Raw genomic sequence first — 23,501 nt, 5'->3', positions numbered from 1 at the left:
GTTTCCGTGATGTGCTGGGCTGTGTCCACAACTCTGCAGTATCTTGCTGTCCCGAGCAGAGCATTTGCCATACCAAGCCGTGATGCATCCAGATAGGATGCTTCCTATGGTGCATTGATAAAAGTTGGTGAGTGTCGAAGGGGACATGGCAAATTTCTTTAGCCTCCTGAGGAAAGAGAGGCACTGGTGAGCTTTCTTGGCCGTGGCATCTATGTGGTTGGACCAGGACAGGCTATTGGTGGTGTTCACTCCTAGGAACCTGAAGCTCTCAACCTTCTCGACCTCAGCACCATTAATGTAGACAGGTGCATGTACACCGCCCCCTTTCCTGAAGTCAATGACCAGCTCTTTTGTTTTGCTGACATTGAGGGAAAGGTTGTTGTCATGACACCATGTTACTAAGCTCTCTATCTCCTTCCCCATTGTTATTTGAGATATGGCCCACTACAGTGGTATCATCTGCAAACTCGTAGATGGATTTGGAGCAGAATCTGGCCATGCAGTCATGAGTGTATAGGGAGTAAAGTAGAAGGCTGAGGACGCAGCTTTGTGGGGCACCAGTATTGAGAATAATCGTGCTGGAGGTGCTACTGCCTCTCCTCACTGATTGCGGTCTGTTGATCAGAAAGCCAAGGATCCAGTTGTAGAGGGAGGTGCTGAGTCCCAGGCCTTGGAATTTGATGATGATGAGTTTGATTGGAATTATAGTATTGAAGGTGGAGCTGTAGTTAATGAACAATAGTCTAACGTAGGTGTCTTTACTGTCCAGATGCTCCAGAGATGAGTGTAGGGCCAGGGAGATGGCGTCCATTGTAGACCTGTTTCGGCAGTAGGTGAATTGCAGTGGGTCGAGGTTTTCCAGGAGGCTGGAGGTAATGCGTGCCATGCCCAGCCTCTTGAAGCACTTCATGATGGTGGATGTCAGAGCCACCTGTCGGTAGTCATTAAGGCATGTTACCTTGTTTTTCTCAGGTACCGGCAATGATAGTGGTCTTAAAACGGGTGGGAACCCCAGACTGAAGCAGGGAGACATTAAATATGTCTGCAAATATCCCTACCAGCTGATGAGCACAATATCTAAGGACACAGCCAGGGACACCATCTGGGCTGGATGCTTTCCTCAGGTTCCCTCTCCAGAAGACTGATCTTATATCCTCTACAGTGACCACAGGTTCAGTTGCTTTGGCGACTGTCAGGGTGGGTGGTGACAAACCACTCCCCTTCTGTTCAAAACACGCATAGAATGCGTTTCACATTAGGAAGGGATGTGCTGTTATTGACTATGCTGCATGACTTCGTTTTGTAGGCAGTTACAGTAAGCCCTGCCACAACTGACAGCTGGTCTGCGACTCCATTTTGAACCGGTATTGTCTTCTGGCATTCCCGATAGCTTTAAGGAGGTCATATCTCTTTTTTTTTTGTAGAGGTCAGGGTCACCTGATTGGAATGCAGCAGTCCTCGACTTCAGTAAGGAGTGGATCTCCCGGTTCATCCATGGTTTCCGGTTTGGGAACACCCATATTGTCCTCTTTGGTACACAGTCCTCAACGCACTTGCTGATAAAGTCTGTGATGGTGGTGATATGCTCATCAAGGCTGGCAGATGAGTCTTTGAACATGGACCAGTCCACAGACTCAAAGCAGTTGCGTAGGAGCTCATCTATTTCCTCAGGCCAGCACTGCACAATTTCTGAATTTGTGAAATGTGTCCAGGAAAGTTTCCTGAGTCAATATATAGAGGCCCCTACTTGGGAGAGTGGAATACTCTTAGGGAATGAGGTAGGGAAGTAACTGAAGTGGCAGTCAGGAAGCACTTTGGTGCCAGTGATCGTAATTCCATTAGATAAGATAGTGATGGAAAAGGATATGCCAAGTGCACAGGTTAGGACCCTAAACTGGAGCAGGGCTAGTTCTGAGGGAATTAGGCAGGATCTACCAGAGGTCGATTTGGTGAGCCTGTTTGAAGGGAAAGGAACAAATGGCAAGTGGGAGGCTTTTAAGAGAGTAATATCAAGAGTCCAGGGACAGCATGTTCCTGTTAGGGTGAAAGGTAAACCTGGCTGATGAGAGATATTGAGGCTCTGGTTAAGAAAAAGAATGAAGCATACATTGTGTTTAAGAGGCCAGGCACGAGAATCCCTTGATGACTCTCAAAAGATTAAGAATACATTTGAGGGAAATCAGGAGGACAAAGAGAGGGTTTGAGATGGATGAACGTGCATCCTAGAATCATGGAATAATTACACTACAGAAAGAGGCCATTTGGCCTACTGTGTCCACACCAGCTCTCTTCAAGAGAAACTCTTAAGTTCCCCAGGATCCTTTGCTCTGCACCTCTTTTAGAACAATATCTTTTATTCTGTATTGTCTTTCCTTATTCTTGCCAAAATGCATCACCTCACACTTCTCTGCATTAAACTTCATCTGCCACACGCCTGCCCTTTCTAAGAATCTGTTTATATCCTCCTGCAATTTATGCTCTTCACAGTTCACAGTACTACCAAGCTTTGTGTAATTCACTTATCTAGAAAATGTACCTTGCACTTCCCAAGTCTGGGTCGTTAATATAGATTTTTAAAAAATGGCACTAACATGATCCTTAGAGTATGCCATAATTCACCTTCCTCCAGTCTGATAAACAAACATTCAGAAGAACCCTCTGCCTGTTACTTAGCTATCATCATATCCAAGCTCTTCCACCATACTCCTTTAATTTCCAGCTATTGCTGTTAGTGCAGTGTTCAAGATGCTTATTTTTTTAAGTTGTTCCCTCTATTTACATTGTGGTAGGAAGAATGAGCAGAGACAATGCAGAATAAAGGGTATTGTTCTAAATAGGGTGCAGGTGTCAATAAGCAAATAACTGGCAGCCCAAATAAAGAGCAGAATAATTTTGAGCATTTCTTCATAACTAATCTTTTATTGCTGATATTGCACGTGTGAACCTTCATTGTACCTTTTCATTCTTCCTCTGTGTGTTGTCTGTAATTGTACAAGTACTCCAAATGAGCCCAAATCAACATCTTGTATTCCAGCGTCACTTGCGGGTTTTGATTTCATTATTTCTGTCTGTACAGAATTCTCATTTGTCTTTCTTATGCTTTTTCTACCAGTACTGGCATTTTTTTAAAAACTGTTTACATTTCTGCACTCTTAAATCTGTGTTCAATTTTTTTCACTATTCCTTCTTCCAAAAGGTACTATGGCATTGAGCAGCATCAACATATGTGCCCACACAGCTAGCCTGTTGATTTCTTGAAATCTCCAGCATTCTTCCTTGCAGCAGCTCATCTCTGATTTGTTTTGTCAGCACACTCTGATGTCATTCCTCTCCTTGTCTAAATAATTTTATTTTAAATGAAAAATATGAAATGCCAGCACAGGTCCCTGTGGTCTGTTATTTTATAATTGCAACAACCTAAATTATATTTATTTGCTTCATTGTTAATAACACAACTGCTTTTAAAATTAACACCATGGTCAGTTTTAAAATAATTATCCATGCATTTATCCATGCATTTATCAATTAAATACATTGCTTATGTCAGATATTGAAATGTGTATGAATTAAAATGAACAGATCAAAGGGAAACTGGATCTTCTGTGGGAATTGTGTTCATGTATCTTATTAAAAGCAGGTTTTGAAGTACAGGTGATAAGACTAGATATAGCTGTCTCAGTCATTCCACTGCTGACAGTTTACAAATACTGGGAGTAAAATAACCTTTCCGACCAGCTTGGTGTACTACATATTAATTGCCTGCTCAGCAATGATCCAGACCATTTTATTCTTCTGTTCTAACTGATGCAAATGAATTTGTTTAATTATTAAAACTGGCTCAGGGTATCCTTTGTATAAGTTGACCTGACAATAACATACTTTGAATACTTGGAATCAAAACCCTAGTTTAAACACCTGTAATTCAGTGAGAGTTTTTGCCTTGTTGAAATAAATGCAAATAGAGGAAAATATATTTTATGGCTTTGATCAGCAGTACAAGAGTTTTGTGATGCAGGATGTAATCTTGTCAACAAAACAGCACAATGCTACTGAATCAACAAGTGTTCCAAAGGAATGGAATGATTTCATTCTCTCATTGAGAGAAAACATTTTAGGGTATGCCTAGCACCTGTGATAATTTGGGAAAAATCACATTTGAAACTCCAATCCCATTTCAAATGAAGTATTATGATGAAAATAAGAGACTTATCTTTCAAAATTTGCCTTGTGTATTGTATTGTAAATAGATTAGCCCTATAGAAATAGTATTAACTGTGATCCTGAATGTTTGTATGACATTTCTTATATTTCCACAACTAAATTGATCTGGGAACGCCACTGCAGCCAGGATTACTGTTGTCCTTGTCAATTTATTCAGTGAGAATGACTATCCCAATTTTGTTTTTGTTATTCCTTATTGATGTTTAGATATTCAAAAATCCAGACCAATAATCATTTCTCTTGAATCATTCTTGGGGCAGCTCTCTCAGAAGGGAGAAATTGCAGTATTATTCCAACCCTAACTGCTGCAAATACTACAACCAGTTTATTTGAATAGGTTTACAACAGCCTTCATCTTTTGATAATATTGCATATACAAATATAGAGAGGAAGAGGCAGAGGTGAGTACAGTTACAACATTTAAAAGACATTTGGACAGGTCATGGATAGGAAAGGTTTAGAGGGATATTGGCCAAATGCAGGTGAATGGGACTAACTCAGGAAGGCACTTTGGTCAACATGGACAAAATGGGCCGAAGGGCCTGTTTGGGTGCTGTATAACTGTGACTCAGCAACTGGTTCTACAGCAGAATGATTCAATTTAACTATTGAGGCCTATCAGTCCTTCCAGTTGAATGTATGTTTTGAGGATTGTGGGAAACATTGAACTCATTCAACCAGGATTAGTGTGTGCTGTAATATTTTGCTGATCTTTAATGCTTTTACTTTTACATATACATATACAAAGAGTTGGATTTAGCTTGTACACAGTGGACCATTGAGGTAATGTTTTCTGTATTACCCAGCACACTGTTAAGTGGATCATGCATCTTGATTGAGCACTTTAGCACAAATCATGCCTAATAATCTCAGGGCTATGCTGTTCTAAATTGTCAGTAAAGAAATACAAAGATTTGATCTCCTGAGGAGGTTAACTCTTCCCAAGAAAAATTTAGGCTTCCTTGTTCTGTGACCAATTTTCTTTGAGGTACAGATCTAAGATGTTAAATTTAAACAAATTTAAAGTGAGAAACTGACCTACCTATACTCTCTCGCACAATCTACTGTGGAGCTGAAGGATGAACTTCCAAACAATGTAATTAAATGCTTGCAACTGGCACACGTTTGTTAATAACTGCATATATATCTTGTGATTGGGGATGTACTGGGTGGATAACTAATATTTCTGTTGGATGTGAAACACAGTGAAATTATATCTTTAAAATATTTATAATCATCTGGAACTCAAGTCAGTGCACATCTGCCAATCTCTAGAAAAGCTGCCACTCAATTTTTCAAACTGCATTCGAAACTCAGTGGGGCAACTATATTGCTTGCAGCCACCCATTAAAAAAATAAGTAGATGGATACAAAGGTTAGCATTTATATTTTGGAAAAGAAAACTGCTTATGGATTGTATGCTGGGAAGTGTCTGAAACACTTCCCAGATAGGAAAGCATCCTATCTGGATGCATCAGAGCTTGGTATGGCAACTGCTCTGCCTAGGACCGCAAGAAACTGCAGAGAGTTGTGGACACAGCCCAGAGCATCACGGAAACCAGCCTCCCCTCCTTAGACTCTGTCTTTACCTCTCGCTGCCTTGGTGAAGCAGCCAGCATAATCAAAGACCCCACCCACCCGGGTCATTCTCTCTTCTCTCCTCTTCCGTCATGTAGAAGATACAGGAGCCTGAGGGCACGTACCACCAGGCTTCAGGGCACGTACCACCAGGCTTAAGGACAGCTTCTATCCCACTGTGATAAGACTATTGAACGGTTCCCTTATACAATGAGATGGACTATGACCTTCTGTACTGTTATTGTTTTTACCTTTACTACCTCAATGCACTCTGTACTAATTCAATGTAACTGCACTGTGTAATAAGGTGACCTGTACGATCGGTATGCAAGACAAGTTTTTCACTGTACCTCAGTACAAGTGGCAATAATAAACCAATACCAGTACCAAACATGGTCTACATGTGGCCAGGTTGAAATAGTGCAGCATTATTTTTTTTAAATGGATGGAAAAGAAATTATTAAAAGGCCCTAAAGTGACAAATAGTAGCTAAAACATTCTTTCACTCCAGTCTGAACTGTGGTGAATTTTAGTATTCTGATGATAAAGTGTATAGACTAGGGAAATGATTATTAGGTTAAAAACCTACCAGTCGAATGATCATTGGTCTAAAAAACTCTTAAACATGAGTTTTCACTATTGTGCTAGTGTGGGATCCTTTGCTAGTTTAATGTGAAGATCCAACATTGTACTAACAACAATACCCAAGTGTGGTGCAGTAGAATAGGCAAATCCCAACCTAGCAGGTACATTTGTTCATATTTCATGTGGTAGGCTCGGGAGACACGAGACAACAGATGCTGGAATCTGGAGCAAAAAGCAAACTGATGGAGTAACTCAGCAAGTCAGCCAGCATCTGTGGAGAGAAATGGACAATCGACTGAAAGATAGAGGGGAGATAGCCAATATAAAGAGGTAAGGGGAAGGGGTGGAGCATGAGCTGGCAAGTGATAGGTGGATCCAGGTGAGGAGGGGTGATAGGTAGATGGAGGAGGGAAGAGTAGAAATAGTGACAGATGCTGGGAGTAGATAGGTGGAGGAAACAAAGGACTGCAGAGGATGGAATCTGATCAGAAAGGCAGGTGGAGCATGGAACCTAACAAGGGAAGTGGGGAGGTCAGATGGGAACAGTAGGGGTTGGGGAGTGTGTGGGCTGATGGAATGGGTAGAAGAGAAGAAAGAAATGGGGTGATCATGGCGGGGGGTGGAGTGGTTACAGGAGAGACTGGGTAGATCTGGAGGAGAGAGAAAAGGGACAGAGGGGGAGCACATTACCTGGGGGGAGGGTCAGAGCAAATTAGAGAGTTGCAGTGAATGTTCTGGGAGATCGAGGGAAAATTTAGGACTAGACAGTGTAACATATTCCCCCAGTGTCATTATGTCTGGTTTCATGCAATAGTGACCATCCAATGTTTTATGCATTAACCCCAAGATCTAAAGACCAAGCTCTCTTTTCTCATCTCTCCCTCTTTTCCATCCCCCTAAATAAGATAAAATGAATGTAGGACAATAATTAGGAATTGGACTGGTGGTGACCAGATTTTGTTCCATGTTCAAAAAATTGCAACATGTTAATGTAGGAAAATGCCCCGCGGTTTTTCAGACAATAATAAACTTGTAAAAATCAGTGAAGAGAAACAGAGTAGTAGAAGATTTGGCTTTTGCAAAATGGAGAATGGAAAATTCCCCAAGAGGATGTTTCAAAGCCAAATTTGGAGGTAACAATTGGATGGATGAGAGCGGCTTCAAGTGAAGTAGATGCCAAAACTGAATGTTCAGTTACTTTTCTGACTGATTTGAGCTGGCAGTGCAAAGCTGAACTTGACAAGATTTAGCTTGAGAAAATAAGCAGAGGAAAATTGGTGTTGGGGACCAGAGTTTGTAACACCTGAAGCAAATAACTTGACATTATATATTACACCTCAATGTTGACGGAAGTATTTTCTGGGCCCCAATGTTTAAAAGATAGTTGAAAAGTATCATGTGTCAAAGGTGGAGTGAAAAAATTGACGAACAATTACTGGTTCTTGATTGTGGTTTACTGTGCAAGTCCCTCCCAATCCTGTGATTTATAAAAATAGAAATAGCTTTTTTTCCTCCTGTGATTCCTTAATAGAAGTAGAAAGTCAATTGTAGTACCCTCACTGCTCACTTAAGTGAGATCAATTACTGGTATAAAATAACTGCTTTTAATCACGTCACTATAACCAAAAATATTAGTGTAGAAGTGATTTTTGATTAAATGAGGTTAACATTTTTAATTATTTTTGATGCACTTCGCAATTATTTCCATTCAGCTACTGTGAGTAATAGTACCTTGAGGAAATTACCAGCTTGCATCATATAAACGTTCAATTTGATGGAAATTTAAACCTGGCAGTCATATCTTCCAGCTAACTGACAGCAGTTCAAGTGTGTGGCATCATGTATAAAAATATCCTTAACTTTATTGGGTAGTCTGCCAATATTTAGACAATTGATGTTGTGTGGAGAATATTTTTCTTGAAAATAAATATGAATATGCTCGTGTTTATTATGCCAACAGCTGTAATGATGGATTTTCTGTTAGAAGCTATTATGTTAGTTATAAGTATCTTCTGCTATCTGAAGTAATGATTTGTGACATGATGGTATGTTCATGAAGTAGCATATATTAAGTAGACTTCAAGAAGGATCATATTTAGTTATGAATACAATTAGAATTTTACTATGGAAAGTGAAATTAGAGATGCCTATGATTTCTGTTGTGCTGGAACATTTTTAAATGCAGCATTTTGTATTAGTCATGCATTTAAAAACTGAAATCCTGTATCAAAGACATCAGATTTTAACCAGCAGGTTGTTTCCTTCCAGCTTGGTTCTATGCTACCACGGCCCAGAGGGGATTACTGGCGTGAACAGCAGTTTGCTTCTGACAGCAGTGTGTCCTTGTTGCTATTGATTAGCCTGTTCAGTGGAGTGAGAAACATTGATTTAGTCTTAAAACTGGTAGTTATGTGATAATCTTGAAGATAAATGGATGTCAAGTGAGGTATTGGTGGGATGAAATCAAATATAGTTGGAGTTATTTATTCCTGTATGCCAGCAATAATATTTTACTGGTGTTGAAATTTAGCTGTACTTGCTAGATCCTTGACACCACTATTAACTAGGGAATACACACAGCATGCATAGGTTGCTGTATGTACAATGGCCATAAAACATAAGAGCAGAATTAGACCATTCGGCCCTTCAAGTCTGCTCCGCCATTCAATCATTGCGTAGTTGTGCTGTTAGACATTTAGTTGAAAACAAATTTTCACTTCCATTTTATCCCCTTCATTCTCTCATCGAAGCATTGATTCTTTGCTGTGATATGTTTATGTGGATACCAGCTACTCTCTGTATATGAAGCAAGTGGCTGTTAGTCATGCTTGAACCAAAGAATAGCATCACGGCGAATCTACCCATGTGTTCAAGCATCCATTTGGTAATTTGTAGTTAAGACTTTGACGCCCATGATGATGAAGTATAAGTTTCTGTTTTTAGATTCTCTAATCCACTCCCATTCTGACCTACTTGCCTGTGTCTTGCACTGTGCTAATGGGGGCCAATGTAAGCTTGAGGAACACTACCTCATTTACCATCTGGGCATGTTGCAGCTATCTGGACTCAATCAAGTTCAACAATTTTGGTTGACTTGCTTTCTCTTTTTATATCAGAACTGGCCAGTTCTTGACCTGTGGTTATCTATTTTAACGTTAACTTAGTTTTTCTGTGTCCACGAACACTACCTGAACTGCTAGTCACTCTACAGTTCTGACCCGCATTTCACAGCTTCTACATAACCTACCAACTAGATGCTTCAGCAGCAGCTTATCACCATGGCAGCCCTATCAGAGATATCCCTTTGCCCTATCCATTCCTCCCCAACCTCTGCAACTTAAAATTAGCTTGTTTTCTTTCTTTCCCAGTTATGATGGCAGGTCTTTGGCCAAAAATGTTACTTTTTTTTCTCCACAGAAAATCCTTGATTTGCAAATTGGTTCTAGCATTTTCTATTTTTTTTTAAGTTTCTGTTTACCCAAGAACGGAACCAAAATTGTTTGTTGGTTTATTATTGTCACTTGTACCGAGGTACAGTGAAAAACTTGTCTTGCATATTGATCGTACAGGCTTATTGTCAGAAGCAAATGACTGGGAATACCTGTTTGTTGTGTTTGTATTTACGACTAGGACATCTCTATCAGAGAGTCAGAATTGGCCAGTACCTTCTAATAGGATTCTGGCATTCTGTTGAACAGGATAATTAGCTTTCCCCTTTACAAAACAGATTGAAGAGTCCTTAATGAACATTGTACACTCTGAACCAGAAAATAGCTGTTAGTATAATTTAATTCAATTTAAAATGAAATGTACAAATTGAAATAAAGGAAAAGCAAAATAGGTTTTAAGGGGGAAAGAGTTAAGCAGCAGAAAATCTTTTTTTAAAAGTGAACAACCTTGATCAAATTATATTTGAACTTTAATTGACAACCATCACTACAATTTATAGATGGTGCCCTATATATAGGGCGGAAGAGCAAGTCTGACATGCTCTGTAATGACCATTTTTTCTTGACAGTCACTACAAATAAATCTGTGCACGGTTGACCTAAAGGTGTGCGGTGAGATGTAGTCAACAGCTGGGTGGATAATCAATACATGAGGATATCTAGAATCAATTGCCTTTATCCCAACTTGTACCATCTCCAGTTCACCCATTCTGCTGCCACCACCCCACACTACACCCCTTCCTGCCCATGCTCGTCAACCTACATTGGCTCCTGGCCTGGCAATGCCTTACTTTCTCTCTTTTCACATTTCTCCATAACTTGCTTGTGTAAAAGATGAATGCGAGCATAGAAAAATTGAGTTAAAGAGTCAATTCTTCAGTTAAATATTTTGAGTGATTTTAAGTATATCTTTAAAAAGTTTTATTTTCATCAAGTATCAAGATGAATGTGTAAGATGTATTAAACTCAAGTAACTTCTCTCATTTTCCACTTGTTAGTCCTGAACATAGAAGAATGAATAAAGACAATCAAGAACATGGAACAGACCCTTTGGCACATGGTGTTGTACTGAAACAATTAAACTAGTAATTAAATGCCTAACTAAACTAACCCCTTCTGCCTACACAATGCCATATCCCTCCATTCTCTGCGTATTCATGTGCCTGTATAAGAACCTCTTAATGCCTCTATCACATTTGCCTCTACTGCCACCCCTGGCAGTGCATTCCAAGCACCCACCACTTTGTGTTTAAACAAAACTTGTGCTGCACATCTCTTTTGAATTTACCTCCTCTCACCTTAAATGCGGTACCCTCTAGTTTTAGACATTTCGACTCTGGGGGGGAGAAAAGATACTGCCTGTCTATCTATGCCTCTTATAATCTTATAAACTGCTCCAGAGAAAACAACCCAAGTTTGTTCAACTTCTCCTCATAGCACATGCCCTCTAATCCAGACAGCATCCTGTCCAAAGCCTAGACATCCTTCCTACAATGGGGTGACCAGATCAAATTAAGTTCACTTAGCCAACAGTGCAAAGTTGCATGTTGTTCCCTTATTCCTTTACAACACTGAATCCCAAGAGGAAAAGGATCTGGTCATTTCAAAAATAATCCTGCAATGTTTGTTCCAAACTCTAAATAGGTCAAAACAGCTCTAGAAGACATAGCTTCCCATAATTCATCACAATTATGATTTGACCCATAAACTAAAAATGCCAGCTTCTCTGCAAGTTGTCACGGTCACACGTTCTTTACTAATACCATGTTTGCTGCACATTTTAGCAGTCTGTTGCAAAGAGCAATGTTCTCAGGATCCAGCTTGAAGTTACTTACTAGAATAACTGGCAGGACTTAAAGGAGAGTCTTTCTGTTTCAAATTATCTATTTATTCAGAGGCTACCTGATCATTGGTCATCAGTTTTAAAATATCCAGGTTGTGTTCCTCCAAATTTACCATATTCCTGAAGTTAATGGTTAAGGTGAAGAGCACAAAGATTTGATATTGTATTGTCAGCAGATGATTTCCACTTCCTGTACATTTGGTTATTTCACATAATTGTACATGTGCAGGATAGCCAAATCAACATTGGACTGGGTGCACATTCATCATTTTACTTTTGGCTTGCTTCATAATTTCAGTGCTATTCCCATTTGATGATCCTGAGTATATTTTTGGAATATCAACTCATCTGTTCTTCTGATCCATCACTGCTGCTTAGATAGTTTTCTGATATACCTACTTAATGCTTCAGGAAAACACATGCCCTCTACAAAATTTTTTACTTTTATTATTGTTATAAATTAACATAAACATTTCAAGAAGTTCCATTTATTGCCAGTTATTTGAGGATCATTGTAACAGAACAAGAATCATGTGCTGTAAAAGACATAGGATTCATTTCCCCTCTGTCCTACCGTCTCCCAATTCTCAGCTTTGTCTTTTCATAATGTTTTTGAAAAAAATGTGTCAAATAGTATTCAAGCTATTCACAAGGGCATTATTCGTATATTACAATATAATGTTTTCAGATGAAGTAATGAAAGAATTTTTTAAAAGACAAACATCAAAGGTAAATAATAATTGATACAATAGCTCTAAGTACTCTTCAACTTCTAAAGTTAATATTGTCTAGAAGAATTTATTGAGGTTTTTATGAAAAAAATATTCAGTTTAGCATTTCTCATTGTAGTCCTCTTAACCTCCTCCACTCCAGGGGGATCAGACCCAGCCTCTCCATTCTTTCAACTAAAACATTTCATCCCAGGCAAATCCTGGTGAATCTCCTCCGCGCCCTCTCCAGCACAATCACTCTTTCACTGTAGTGTAGCAATTAGCATAACGCTATTACAGTGCCTGTGACCCAGGTTCAATTCCAGCCACCGCCTGTAAGGAGTTTGTACATTCTCTCCGTGTCTGCGTGGGTTTCCTCCCACATTCCAAAAGACATACGGGTTAGGAAGTTGTGGGCATGGTATGTTGGCACCGGAAGCATGGCAACATTTGCGGGCTGCACCCAGAACACTCTATGCAAAAGATACATTTCACTGTGTGTTTTGATGTACATGTGACTAATAAAGATATCATCGTGTGGTGAGAGATCTGCATGCAGTACTCCGGCTGTGTTCTGACCAGTGTTATAGAATTATACAGTACTGAAACACATATCTCTTGCCCATATCCCTCTAAACCTTTCCTATCCATATACCTGTCCAAATGTCTTTTAAACATTGTAATTGTACCTGCCTCTACCACTTCCACTGGCATCTTGTTCTATATACCCACCACCCTCTGTGTGGAAAAACGTGCCTCTCAGGTCCCCTTTAACTCTTTCCCCTCTCAACTTCAATCTGTGCCCTCTAGTTTTAGACTCCCCTATCCTAGGAAAAAGACTGTGACCATCCATCTTATTCATGCCCCTCATGATTTTTTTAAACCTCTCCAAGGTCAGTCCTTGGCTTCCTTCACTCCAGGGGAAAACAGTCCTGGCCTTTCCAGTCTCTCACTATAACTTGAGCCCTCCAGTCCTGGCATCATCCTTGTGAATCTTTGCTGCACCATCTTAAACTTAATCACCTCCTTCCCATAGTATGGCGACCAGAGCTGCACAAAATACTCAAGTCCAGTCTAATCAACATCTTGTGCAGCTGTAACATGATGTCCTAACTCTTGTACTAATTGTTTCATCTGATGAAGGCAGGTGTGCCATATGCCTTTTGCACCACCTTGTCTATCTGGCATCACTTTCAGGAAACTATGTACATATACCCCTACGCCTCTGTTCTTCAACACTCCCCAGGGCTCTGTCATTTACTGTGTACATCCTGCCCAGGTTTAACTTCCCAAAATGCATCATTTTTGATTTGCCCAAGTTAAATTTCATCTGCCATCTCTTGGCCTGCTTTCCCAGTTGAGCTAGATCCTGTTGTAACTTAGAGAACCTTCTTCACTGTCTACCGCACCACCAATTTTGGCATCATCCCCAGACTTACTAATCATGCCACCTACATTCTCATTCAAATCATTAATATATGCGACAAACAGTAGAGGACCAGCCACAATCCCAGTGGCACACCACTGGTCACAGGCCTCCAATCTGGAAAAACAACCCTCCATTACCACCTTCCATCTCCTTCCATCAAGCCAATTTTGCATTCAGTTGGTTAGCTCACCCAGGATCCCATGTAATCTCCCCTTCCTGGCCAGTCTATCATGCGGAACCTTGTCAAAAGCCTTGCTAAAATCCATGTAGACGACGTCTGTTGCCCTGCTCTCGTCAATCCTCTTGGTCACCTCTTCAAAAAAAAAAATTGAATCAACTTCATTAGACACTATTTCCACACACAAAGCCATGCCGATTATCCCTAATCAGTCCTTGGCTTTCTAAATGCAGATAGATCCTGCCTCTCAGCATCTCCTCCAGTAACTTTCTCACCACTGATGTTGGGCTCACTGGCCTGTACTTTCCTGGCTTGTCCTTGCATCCCTTCTTAAATAAAGGCACACCATTAGACACCCTCCAGTCTTCAGGTACCTCAACTGAAGCCAAGGAAGATAAGAAAATCTCTGCCAGAGCCAATGCAGTTTCTTCCCTTGCTTCCCATAGCACTCTAGTATACACTTGGTGAGGCTCTAGGGATTTGTTCACCTGTATGTGCCTCAATGCCGCCAGTACTTCTCTGATAATTTCGATGTGTATCAGGACGTCACTGTCCTTTCTCCTGAATTCCCTAGCTTCGATAACCATGTTTTATAAAACTGGAGCATAACCTTCCTACTCTTGTGTTCAGTGCCCAGACTAATGAAGGTCGGTATCCCATATGTCTTAACTACATTATCTACCTGCAGTACCACCTTTAAAGATCTTTGGACTTGTATACTGAGGTTCCTTCAAAGTTATAGGGTGAAGTCAGGAGAGTGGGGTTGAGCAGGAATAATAAATCAGCCATGATCGAATGGTGGAGCAGGCTCAAAGGGCCTAATTCTGCTCCTATGCCTTATGGTCTTCTGTTGCTCAATACTTCTTGGGACTTTACCATTAATGGTGTATGCCCTAGCCTCAGCTGTATTCCCGAAATGTGATACTTCACATTTATCAGGACTAGTCTCCATCTGCCATTTCTCAGCCCATTTCACTATTACATTGATATCACGCTGTGGCCTACAACGCCACCAATCTTAGTGTCATCTGCAAACCTACTGATCATGCCTCCTATCCACATCCAAATCAATATGACAAATCGCAAGGGTGCCAGCACAGATCCTTGTGGAACACCACTTGTCACAGGCATCCAATCACAAAGGCAACTCCTACCATCGCCCTCTATCTCCTACCACCAAGTCAGGTTTGGAACCAATTTGCCACCTTGGATCCCATAGGCCCTAACCTTTCGGACCAGTCTCCCAAATTGTGATGGTAGATGGAACTTAATCCAGACAAGTGTTAAGGTATTGCATATAGGATCTAATACTGGCTGGACATGTACAGTAAACGGCAGAGACCTGAGAACTTTGCTCTTATCAGACACTCACTGGAACAAGCATTGCTCATAATAGATTTTTAAATTTTACCAAGAATTTTAAAAGAATGAATTAGGAAGACCATTCTTTTGGTTATTAAGTTTATGAAGAAGAGTTAAGAATATAACATTTTTAATGAGAGTGAACAGAAGTTGAATTTAGAGGAATTTCTGTACACATCTGAGTTTTCAAGCATGGATCATTGCCATGGGTAGTGCTTGAGCCAGAGCTGATAAAGTCAAAGAGGGGAGTCCATGTTTGAAAGCAGAGGAACACATGTGAACTGTGCAGAGAGAATAGGGTAGTAGAATTAGTTTTAGATGTCCCTAATATAAAGCTGGTGCAATTGTAGTAAGCCAAAATCCTTACTTTAGTGATAGAAAATTGGAAGTTAATTTATTTATATGGGGGATTTTAGCAGCCTTCCAGGGACATGTATTTCCCACAGGATGATGTTTGATTTTATTGTTGATGGTGTTTCATGCACCAGCTGCATTTATGGTTAGGGTTAGGGCCTTGGACTTGAAAAGGAATAAATCATTGATTTGAGTCGTCTGGTACAAGACCTCTTAGTGTGTGAAACCAGGACATAAATAAAGAAAAATATAAGGGGATTGAAGTCTTTGATAATGAATTTAGATAAGGGGTGTAATCTTTATTATAACGTTATTCTTCTAATTGTTTTGTATTACTTGCTGTGTTTATAGTATTAAATTTATTCTGCATCAGCAAAATAAGTTAAGGATAATTTTGTTTTCTACTCAACTAGTAAATTGAGGAAATTTTTGCCAAATCCATCTGATTTGTTAAGTAAGTATTTTAAGTTCCTGGGTAATATGAGCTCCATATTAGGATTTGAATAATTATAATTTGGTTAATTTCTCCTGTCTAAATCTTCACTATAACGAACCTTTCCTCCCAGATCTGAGCGTGCATTTAGCAGTAGGATAGGGGAGAAAACAATGTGGTAATCCAATGGAGAGGTATTGCATGATTATAATCCAGTTGCATCATAACTCCTGAACAGTTCAAAGTTCCTTTCTTTATTTCCAAACAAGATTGTTACCTTGTAGTGCATTCAAAGTCTATTTTTCACTAATGTATAAAATCCCAAATCTTCCTTTGATTTGTTTTGTTTCATAGCAGACAACAACAGAGGCTTAAATACTACAATCCACCAGAGATTTAGAAGCAACCATTTGTATGCACCTTAAGTTACCTTGAGACTTGAGTGATGCAGAAAACTATAACAGCTTTTTTAATCTTAGCCCAAGGTTTGTTTGGCACTTCAAAAGTTTATTATTTCTAGATTGCTTGCTTGATATCCATTACACTTAGAATGTTGACAGTTACATTTTTCTCAGACTCGTACATCACTTTTTTTAAAACGTCATTAATACATAATTGCAGCAAACCAATGGTTACTTACTGAATTACTTCTGGGACCAAGTGGAGTAACTCCTATGTTTGCAATTTGATGTTTACAAAGTTAGTATTGTCTGGTTATGCTTCTTTTGGCTAGGTTCAAGGTTGCTGACTCATCATTAGAAAACTGAGTCATTTTGTAATTCAGACTTGTTTAGATACAATTCAGGAAATTAAATGTGTTTCAGAAGCCATGCTGCAAAAGTACAATACTTAACAATACTACTTTGAATCCTCACAATAGGGTAATTAATAATGCTTTCCAAAGTTTTTTATTTTGGTTCTGTAGTAACCAGATCATTGAATTTTAGTAGCAGATGGAAAACAAAAAGTGATCTTTTTACATTAAGTTGAGGATTCCATTAAGTTCATAGAAAGTATCCTGAAGGGTTAAATTTCAGCCTGGTATGGCAATTTCTGTGCTCTGAATCGCTAGAATCTGCAGAAAGTAGTAAACACTGTCCAGTCCGTCACAGGCTCATCACATTCTTCCATCCAGTCCATCTTCATGGTGTGTTGCATCACTTCAGCCTTTCATTTTGGACTATTTCAGTTTGCACTACTTTGTACCATTCTGTTGTTTGTTGTATTTATTATTACCATGTATACAGTTTACTCCATGAGCTTCCCACGAGTAAGGAATTTCATTGCACCCTGATAGATATGACAATAAACTAATCTGAATTATAGGGAAAAATAATCTAAAGTGTAACCTGAGCTGACAAAGGTATTTTGTGGACTGCATGAGCAATGCAAACCATAGTAATGAACTTTGTTCGTTGTTGATTGCTCTAGGTTGACTGAAATGCTATCCATTGATCCAAATGAATGTCGAAGGAATTCGTTGTGCCAAAATGAAGAAAGTAAATTGATAAATTATGATGCACTTTTAAACCAGATAATTTGAATATGATGCATACTTTATAATAAACATTTTGTCATTGCATAATTTTTTATCATTTATAATGTATGATTCATTGTGAAAGTTATGGCAAAAAATTAAATGGAGTAACTCTCTTGTCTCCAGCCCCGTGCAAATCCCTTTCCAATCTGCAGTTTTTGCTTGGGGACAAAGGAATGCAATCGAGAGAAAAAGGCTGAAGATCTCATCTCTTGCGCTGACTGTGGTAGCAGTGGTGAGTTAAACCATTTGTACAGTAGTAGTGCAAAAAATATAAAGAAATTAATATGCCTAATTACAAGTATGGTTTACCTTTATATCCTGTCTGATACTCTGTAGGCATTTGTAGCACTTCAAATTTGTGTGCTGTCCCTTCATACAAATTCTGTGAAGGATGGTTTTGTGTCATTTGGAAGACGTGAACTAAGCAGATGAATTAACGATGTTTCGTATCACATATTTCTTCATGACTTAAATGTAGCCATTCAGCCCATCAGGTCTATTGCTGCTCTTGGAGCAATATTTCCCTGTAACCGATTCTATGCCCTTTAGCACCTCCCTGATTCCCCTGTCACCAGACTACATTAGGGGCATTTTACAATATCCAATAACCTACTGACCAGCTTGTCTTTAAGATGTAATGGAAACCAAAGCAGCTGGAGGAATTCCACATAATCAAAGGGAGACTATGCCTACTCCACACAGACAACATCAGAGGTTAGAATTGAGCCAAAATTGCTGTAAGATAGCAGATCTACCTTCAGTGCTGCCCTGCTGCCCATAATTGAATGATCCTGTGTAAGCCGAAGAACCCATTATGCATTTATCCATTGATTATTGGCAACACCATTCTGGAAGTTGCCCAGTAAACATCCAACAAGTTAAACCACAAGGCCTCAGCCCAGATGAGTGGAATGCCATTGGCTCCCAATCTTATAGCATTTACACTGACAGGTTTGCACTGGAATTCATATAGAACTTAGTTGTCCTAATTACTTTTTGCATCTCAGAAAAAGATTTGACAGCTAGTACTGCCACTATTAAAATTTTAAGTCCAGATCTGTGTTGATGTGCAACATTTTTAGGCTGAGGATGTACCTCTAACATGGATAAACTGTAGTCTGACAAATATCACATCTATATTTAACAAAATTATTCCTTAAGAAGACCTCTGCCCCAAAAACAAAACATTTTAAGTTATTCAGATAAATATTTCAGAATATAATGGAATTATTCAATTTTCATAAGGATTGATATTTTATCTAACTTATTTATATTATGTTCTTTACCTAGCATTCTGAAAAATAGGTGAAATACTATTTAAAACTTGACATTTTTACCTCCTGGTGCTGTCTGTGAGAAACTTTCAATATCATTGCCTGGTTAGCCTGCTAGATGCAGGACCATTGGATGCCAGGGATCACCCTAAACTGGCACCTGCCAGCAATCAACATCAGAAGAGGGAAAAAAGATGTGTCTTAGAGCCTGGAACTTAACCATAAGCCATAAAAAAAAATCCAAAAGGAGCATCTAACATTACACTAAAGGAAATCACATTGGTTTTGTTATCAACATCTGAACTGCCTATTACATTGTCTTTACTTTGGGAGTTGTCTGCAGTGAGAGAAGTCCAATCATGTGACAAACAGTTTGTGGGGATAGTTTGTGAGAAGGATTGAACCTGATGAATCATTCACTGAGAACAGAATGTTAGTGCAAACGGTGACTGCCAAAATTACTTGAATATGAATTCTGTGTTCATCAACACAGTAAAGTTACTTAGAGGTATGTAACATATGCAGCTACATGATCTGGTTAAATTATTGGGTCATGAGTAAGAATCTGAGACAAAAAACAGAAGATAAAGTAAATGATGTAGGAAAAGAAAAAGAAACAGTGCAGAAAACTGAAGATGGTCTGTCTAGAAAATCTGCTTTTGCTTAACAATATAAAACTTCCTTTTTTTCTTTAGACATTTTCCCTGCCCCCATGAATAGATCAGAGCCATCTGCTATTTCAAAACCACAATCTGAAATTCTTTCCCTGAAACCCTCTGTTATTACCTTTCTCATCATTGCATCAGCCAGTTTCCCCAAATGTTTTACTACTTGGTGCTTGCTTTTCCCATGTGATGTCAATTTGGATGATTACTGGAGTCAAATCCAATCCATAAAAAGGTGGTTATAGTGGCCTGTCTAACTGCCAGGAAAATCTTTGAGTAGTTAGACATTCAACTCTAGGATCTATGAAGCATATATGTACAGCACAGAACTGCGTAAAGTTTAGCATTCATTTTCTACTTAGAATTAAAGAACACCTATAACCAAAGGAATAGCAAAGCAATTCTCCCGGGGGGGATACAAGAAAATGGGAACAATTGTCACCATTTTCCCTGCATCCAGTTTGGAATTACAGAAAACTATGGCACAGACAGGGCTGTTTGGCCCATATCCATGCTGGGCAAACAACTACATCAGATCCCAGTCTCTGGCTTTGTAGGTTATAGCACATCAAGTGATCATCCAGATACTTTGAAATGTAATTCTGAGTTTCCAATGCCTCCACCTCAGGCAACCGCAACTCTTTGGATGAAAGCATTTTTCTTTGTTCACCCTTGCGGTGACATATTGGCCCTAAACTCCCACTGTTTCACTTTTAAATTATTTGTCAATTGCAGACTTGCCTGAAAGTAGCTGCTCCCAGTTTACTTTTGCCAGGACCTGTGTTATGAAATTGAAATTAGCCTTCACCCAATTCAGGACCATAATTTCTGAACCATCCTTTCTATGTCTTAAGTAAAGAGTTATGATCACTATCAGTTCATCCGCCTTAATACTTGGACTCCTTGCACTAAAATAGATGCAGCGTAGCCTTCATTTCTCCCATGTGGCTTATCGTGCCCATGTCTGCTCTGCCTATATTTGACCGTACCCCAACCCACTGCCCAACTATATATCTACTAAGTGTCCAATACCACATCAGTTTAACCCTTCCCAATAGCATCAGCAAACCTTCCTGCAAGGATATTGGACCTATTTTGGTTCAGGTGCAACCCATCCAACTTGTACGTGTTCCAGCTTCTCCAGGAACATCCCAATGATCCAAAAATCTAAAGCCCTTCTTCCTGCACAACCTCTTTGGCCACACTTTCATCTAACCTATTTCTATAGGTAGCATGTAGAACCAGAAGTAATCCAGAGAGTATGACCTTAGAGATCCTGCTCTTTAATCTGCTACCTAGCTCCTGAAATTTATATTACATGCCTCTTTTTAACCAATAATGTTAGTATCAATGTGAATCTCAACCTCTGGCAGTTCACCTTCCCCTTTTTAGAATGCCCTACAACTGCTCTGTGACATCCATGAACCTGGCATCAGGGAGGTAACACACTATCCTGGGTTCATGTTCAGGGCCACAGAAATGTCCGTCTATTCCCCTCATTATTGGGTCTCCTACCACTATTGTCTTTAGACTCTTGCTCCTCCCTCCCCCCGTGCAGCTGAGCCATCCACAATGCCATGATCTTGGCTCTGGCCAAACTCCTGAGAGATACATTAACCCCACCATTTTCCAACATGGAAGAATAGTTTTAGAGTGAGATGCATTCTTAGGTTTTCCTGACTACCTGCCTGTCTCCTTTCTTCTGTCTGGTGGTCACCTGTTCCTTCTCTCAGCACCTGTTCTTAAGCTGTGGGGTACCAGTTCTAAAAATGTACTATTTATGTAACTCAGCCTCACAATGTACTTCGAGCCTGAGCTCAAGCTGATTAAACTGGAGGCATTTCTTACACATGTGGTCACCCAGACTGCAAGGAGTGTCTCAGAATTCCTACATGCTGCAAGGTTCTGAGCTCTCCTGCCATAGTTTTTAGAATAGGCCCTTAAAATGTACCTTAGTCTTTGTTTGTATTTAAATGCAAATACTCACCACCTACCTGACTGCAACCATCATACCATTCAATCAGAGGCCAGTGTTGAGACTCGCTGACCCTCACTCTCCAAGACCACTGAAGGGAAACTATTGGAGAAAATTTGTTTCAAAAGGCAATTAATCAAAGGTAGTCAGCATGTCTTGGTTAGGGGAGAACCTATCTGACCAATATGATTGTTACCGCTTCAAAAAAATTTAAAATGACAGGGATAATATGTTTAATGTGGTCTACATGAATTTCAGTAAAACCTTTGACAAGGTCTCGCATAGCGCCCGTGAGTTCTAAGGCAATTTGGCAAATTGGATCCAAAATTGGCTTGGTAATAGACAGAAGATGATGTTGGAGGGTTGCTTTTGTAAGTGGAAGCCTGTGACCAGTGGTGTACCCTTGCTGTTTGTATTGTACATTAATAGTTTGGATATGAAGGAGGAGGTATGATTAATACATTTGCAAATGACATGAAAATTGATGGTATTAATGGTGAAGGGAATAGTCTTGGGCTGCAGATTCTCACTAAATCTCTTACCCTTAGCCCAAACCTAAGCCCTCTAATTTTTAAGCACCCCTACTATGGGGGAAAAGTTCCTATTATCTATCTATACCTCTCACAATTTGATATAAATCATTGGTAGTATCTACATGAGGTGCTCCCTCAAGAAAGCAACCTCTATCATCAAAGATTCCCACCATCCAGGCTATGCCATCTTTTCGGAGCTACCATCAGGCAGGAGGTACAGAAGCCTGAAGTCCCACACCGCCAGGTTCAAGAACAGCTACTTCACTTCAACCATTCGGTTCCTGAATCAACCTGCACAACCCTAATCACTACCCCAGTATAGCAACACTATGATCACTTTGTTCTACAATGGACATTTCTTTTGTCCTAAGTGTCCTTTCTTGCAAAAATTGTGTATAATCTGTTTTTCTTGTGAATGCTGCTGATTTGATGTGATGTGCCTGTGATGCTGCTGCAAGTAAGTTTTTCATTGCACTTGTGCACGCATGTACTTCTGCATATGACAATAAACTCGACTTTGACTTTGATACCTCTATCAGATCCCCCCTTCAATCTCCTCAACTCCAAGGAAAACAAACCCAGCATAACTAAAACACTCCTCTGCACCTTCTGCAATGGAATCACACACTTTCTGTAGTATAGCAATCAGAACTCCACATTGTATTCCAGCTGTGGCCTAACTAAAATTTGTAAAGTTGTACCTTCCCTGTACTTGTTCTAAGCCCCAGCTAATGAAGGTAAGTATCTCGTATGCTTTCTTCACCTCCTTGCTCCACGTGCTACCACCTCACGGGTCCTTGAACTTGTGCACTCATGTTTCTCTTTCTTCAACGCTCCCTAGTGCTCTGCCATTCACTTTGTGTCCTTGCCTTACTAGTCTTCCCAAAATACATCACCTGACACTTACCAAGGAATAAATTCCATCTGCCATTGCTCTACCCATCTTAGCAACTTTTCACTATCATTCCATAGCTAAAGATTATCCACCTTTGGAGAATCCAAAGACATTTTATAAGTATATTAAGGGAAAAAGAGTAACCAGAAAGAGAATAGGGCCCCTCAAAGACCAAAATGGGTATCTTTGTGTGGAGCTGCAGGAGATGGGCAAGGTCCTCAATGAATATTTCTCCTCTGTTTTTACTGTGGGGAAAGATGTGAAGACTTCAGAACTAGGAATAGTTAATGGGGAGGTCTTGCGGATAGTCTGCATTACAGTAGAGGAGGTGCGGGACATCTTAAAATGTATGAAGGTGGACAAATCTCCAGAGCCTGACCAGGTACATCCAAGAACACTGGGAGGCTAGAGAAGAAATTGCAGGAGCCCTGGCTGAGATATTTGCATCATCGTTATCCATGGGTGAGATGCTGGTAG

The 23,501-nt window shown here is 39.8% G+C and overlaps 1 protein-coding gene across 1 annotated transcript in view; it reads left to right on the top strand.

The window, feature by feature from the left end:
• kat6b (K(lysine) acetyltransferase 6B) overlaps positions 1-23,501 on the top strand; it is a 173,179-nt gene that overhangs the window by 25,386 nt on the left and 124,292 nt on the right. Inside the window, exon 3 of the mRNA XM_052041588.1 lies at positions 17,806-17,914. Within this exon, the coding sequence (XP_051897548.1) occupies positions 17,806-17,914 (109 nt within the window). The remainder of the gene's footprint in view (positions 1-17,805; positions 17,915-23,501) is intronic.

The sequence above is a fragment of the Pristis pectinata genome, chromosome 30 (genome assembly GCF_009764475.1).
Source record: "Pristis pectinata isolate sPriPec2 chromosome 30, sPriPec2.1.pri, whole genome shotgun sequence".
Taxonomy (NCBI): Eukaryota; Metazoa; Chordata; class Chondrichthyes; order Rhinopristiformes; family Pristidae; genus Pristis; species Pristis pectinata.
This window is presented reverse-complemented; position numbering and strand designations above follow the sequence as displayed.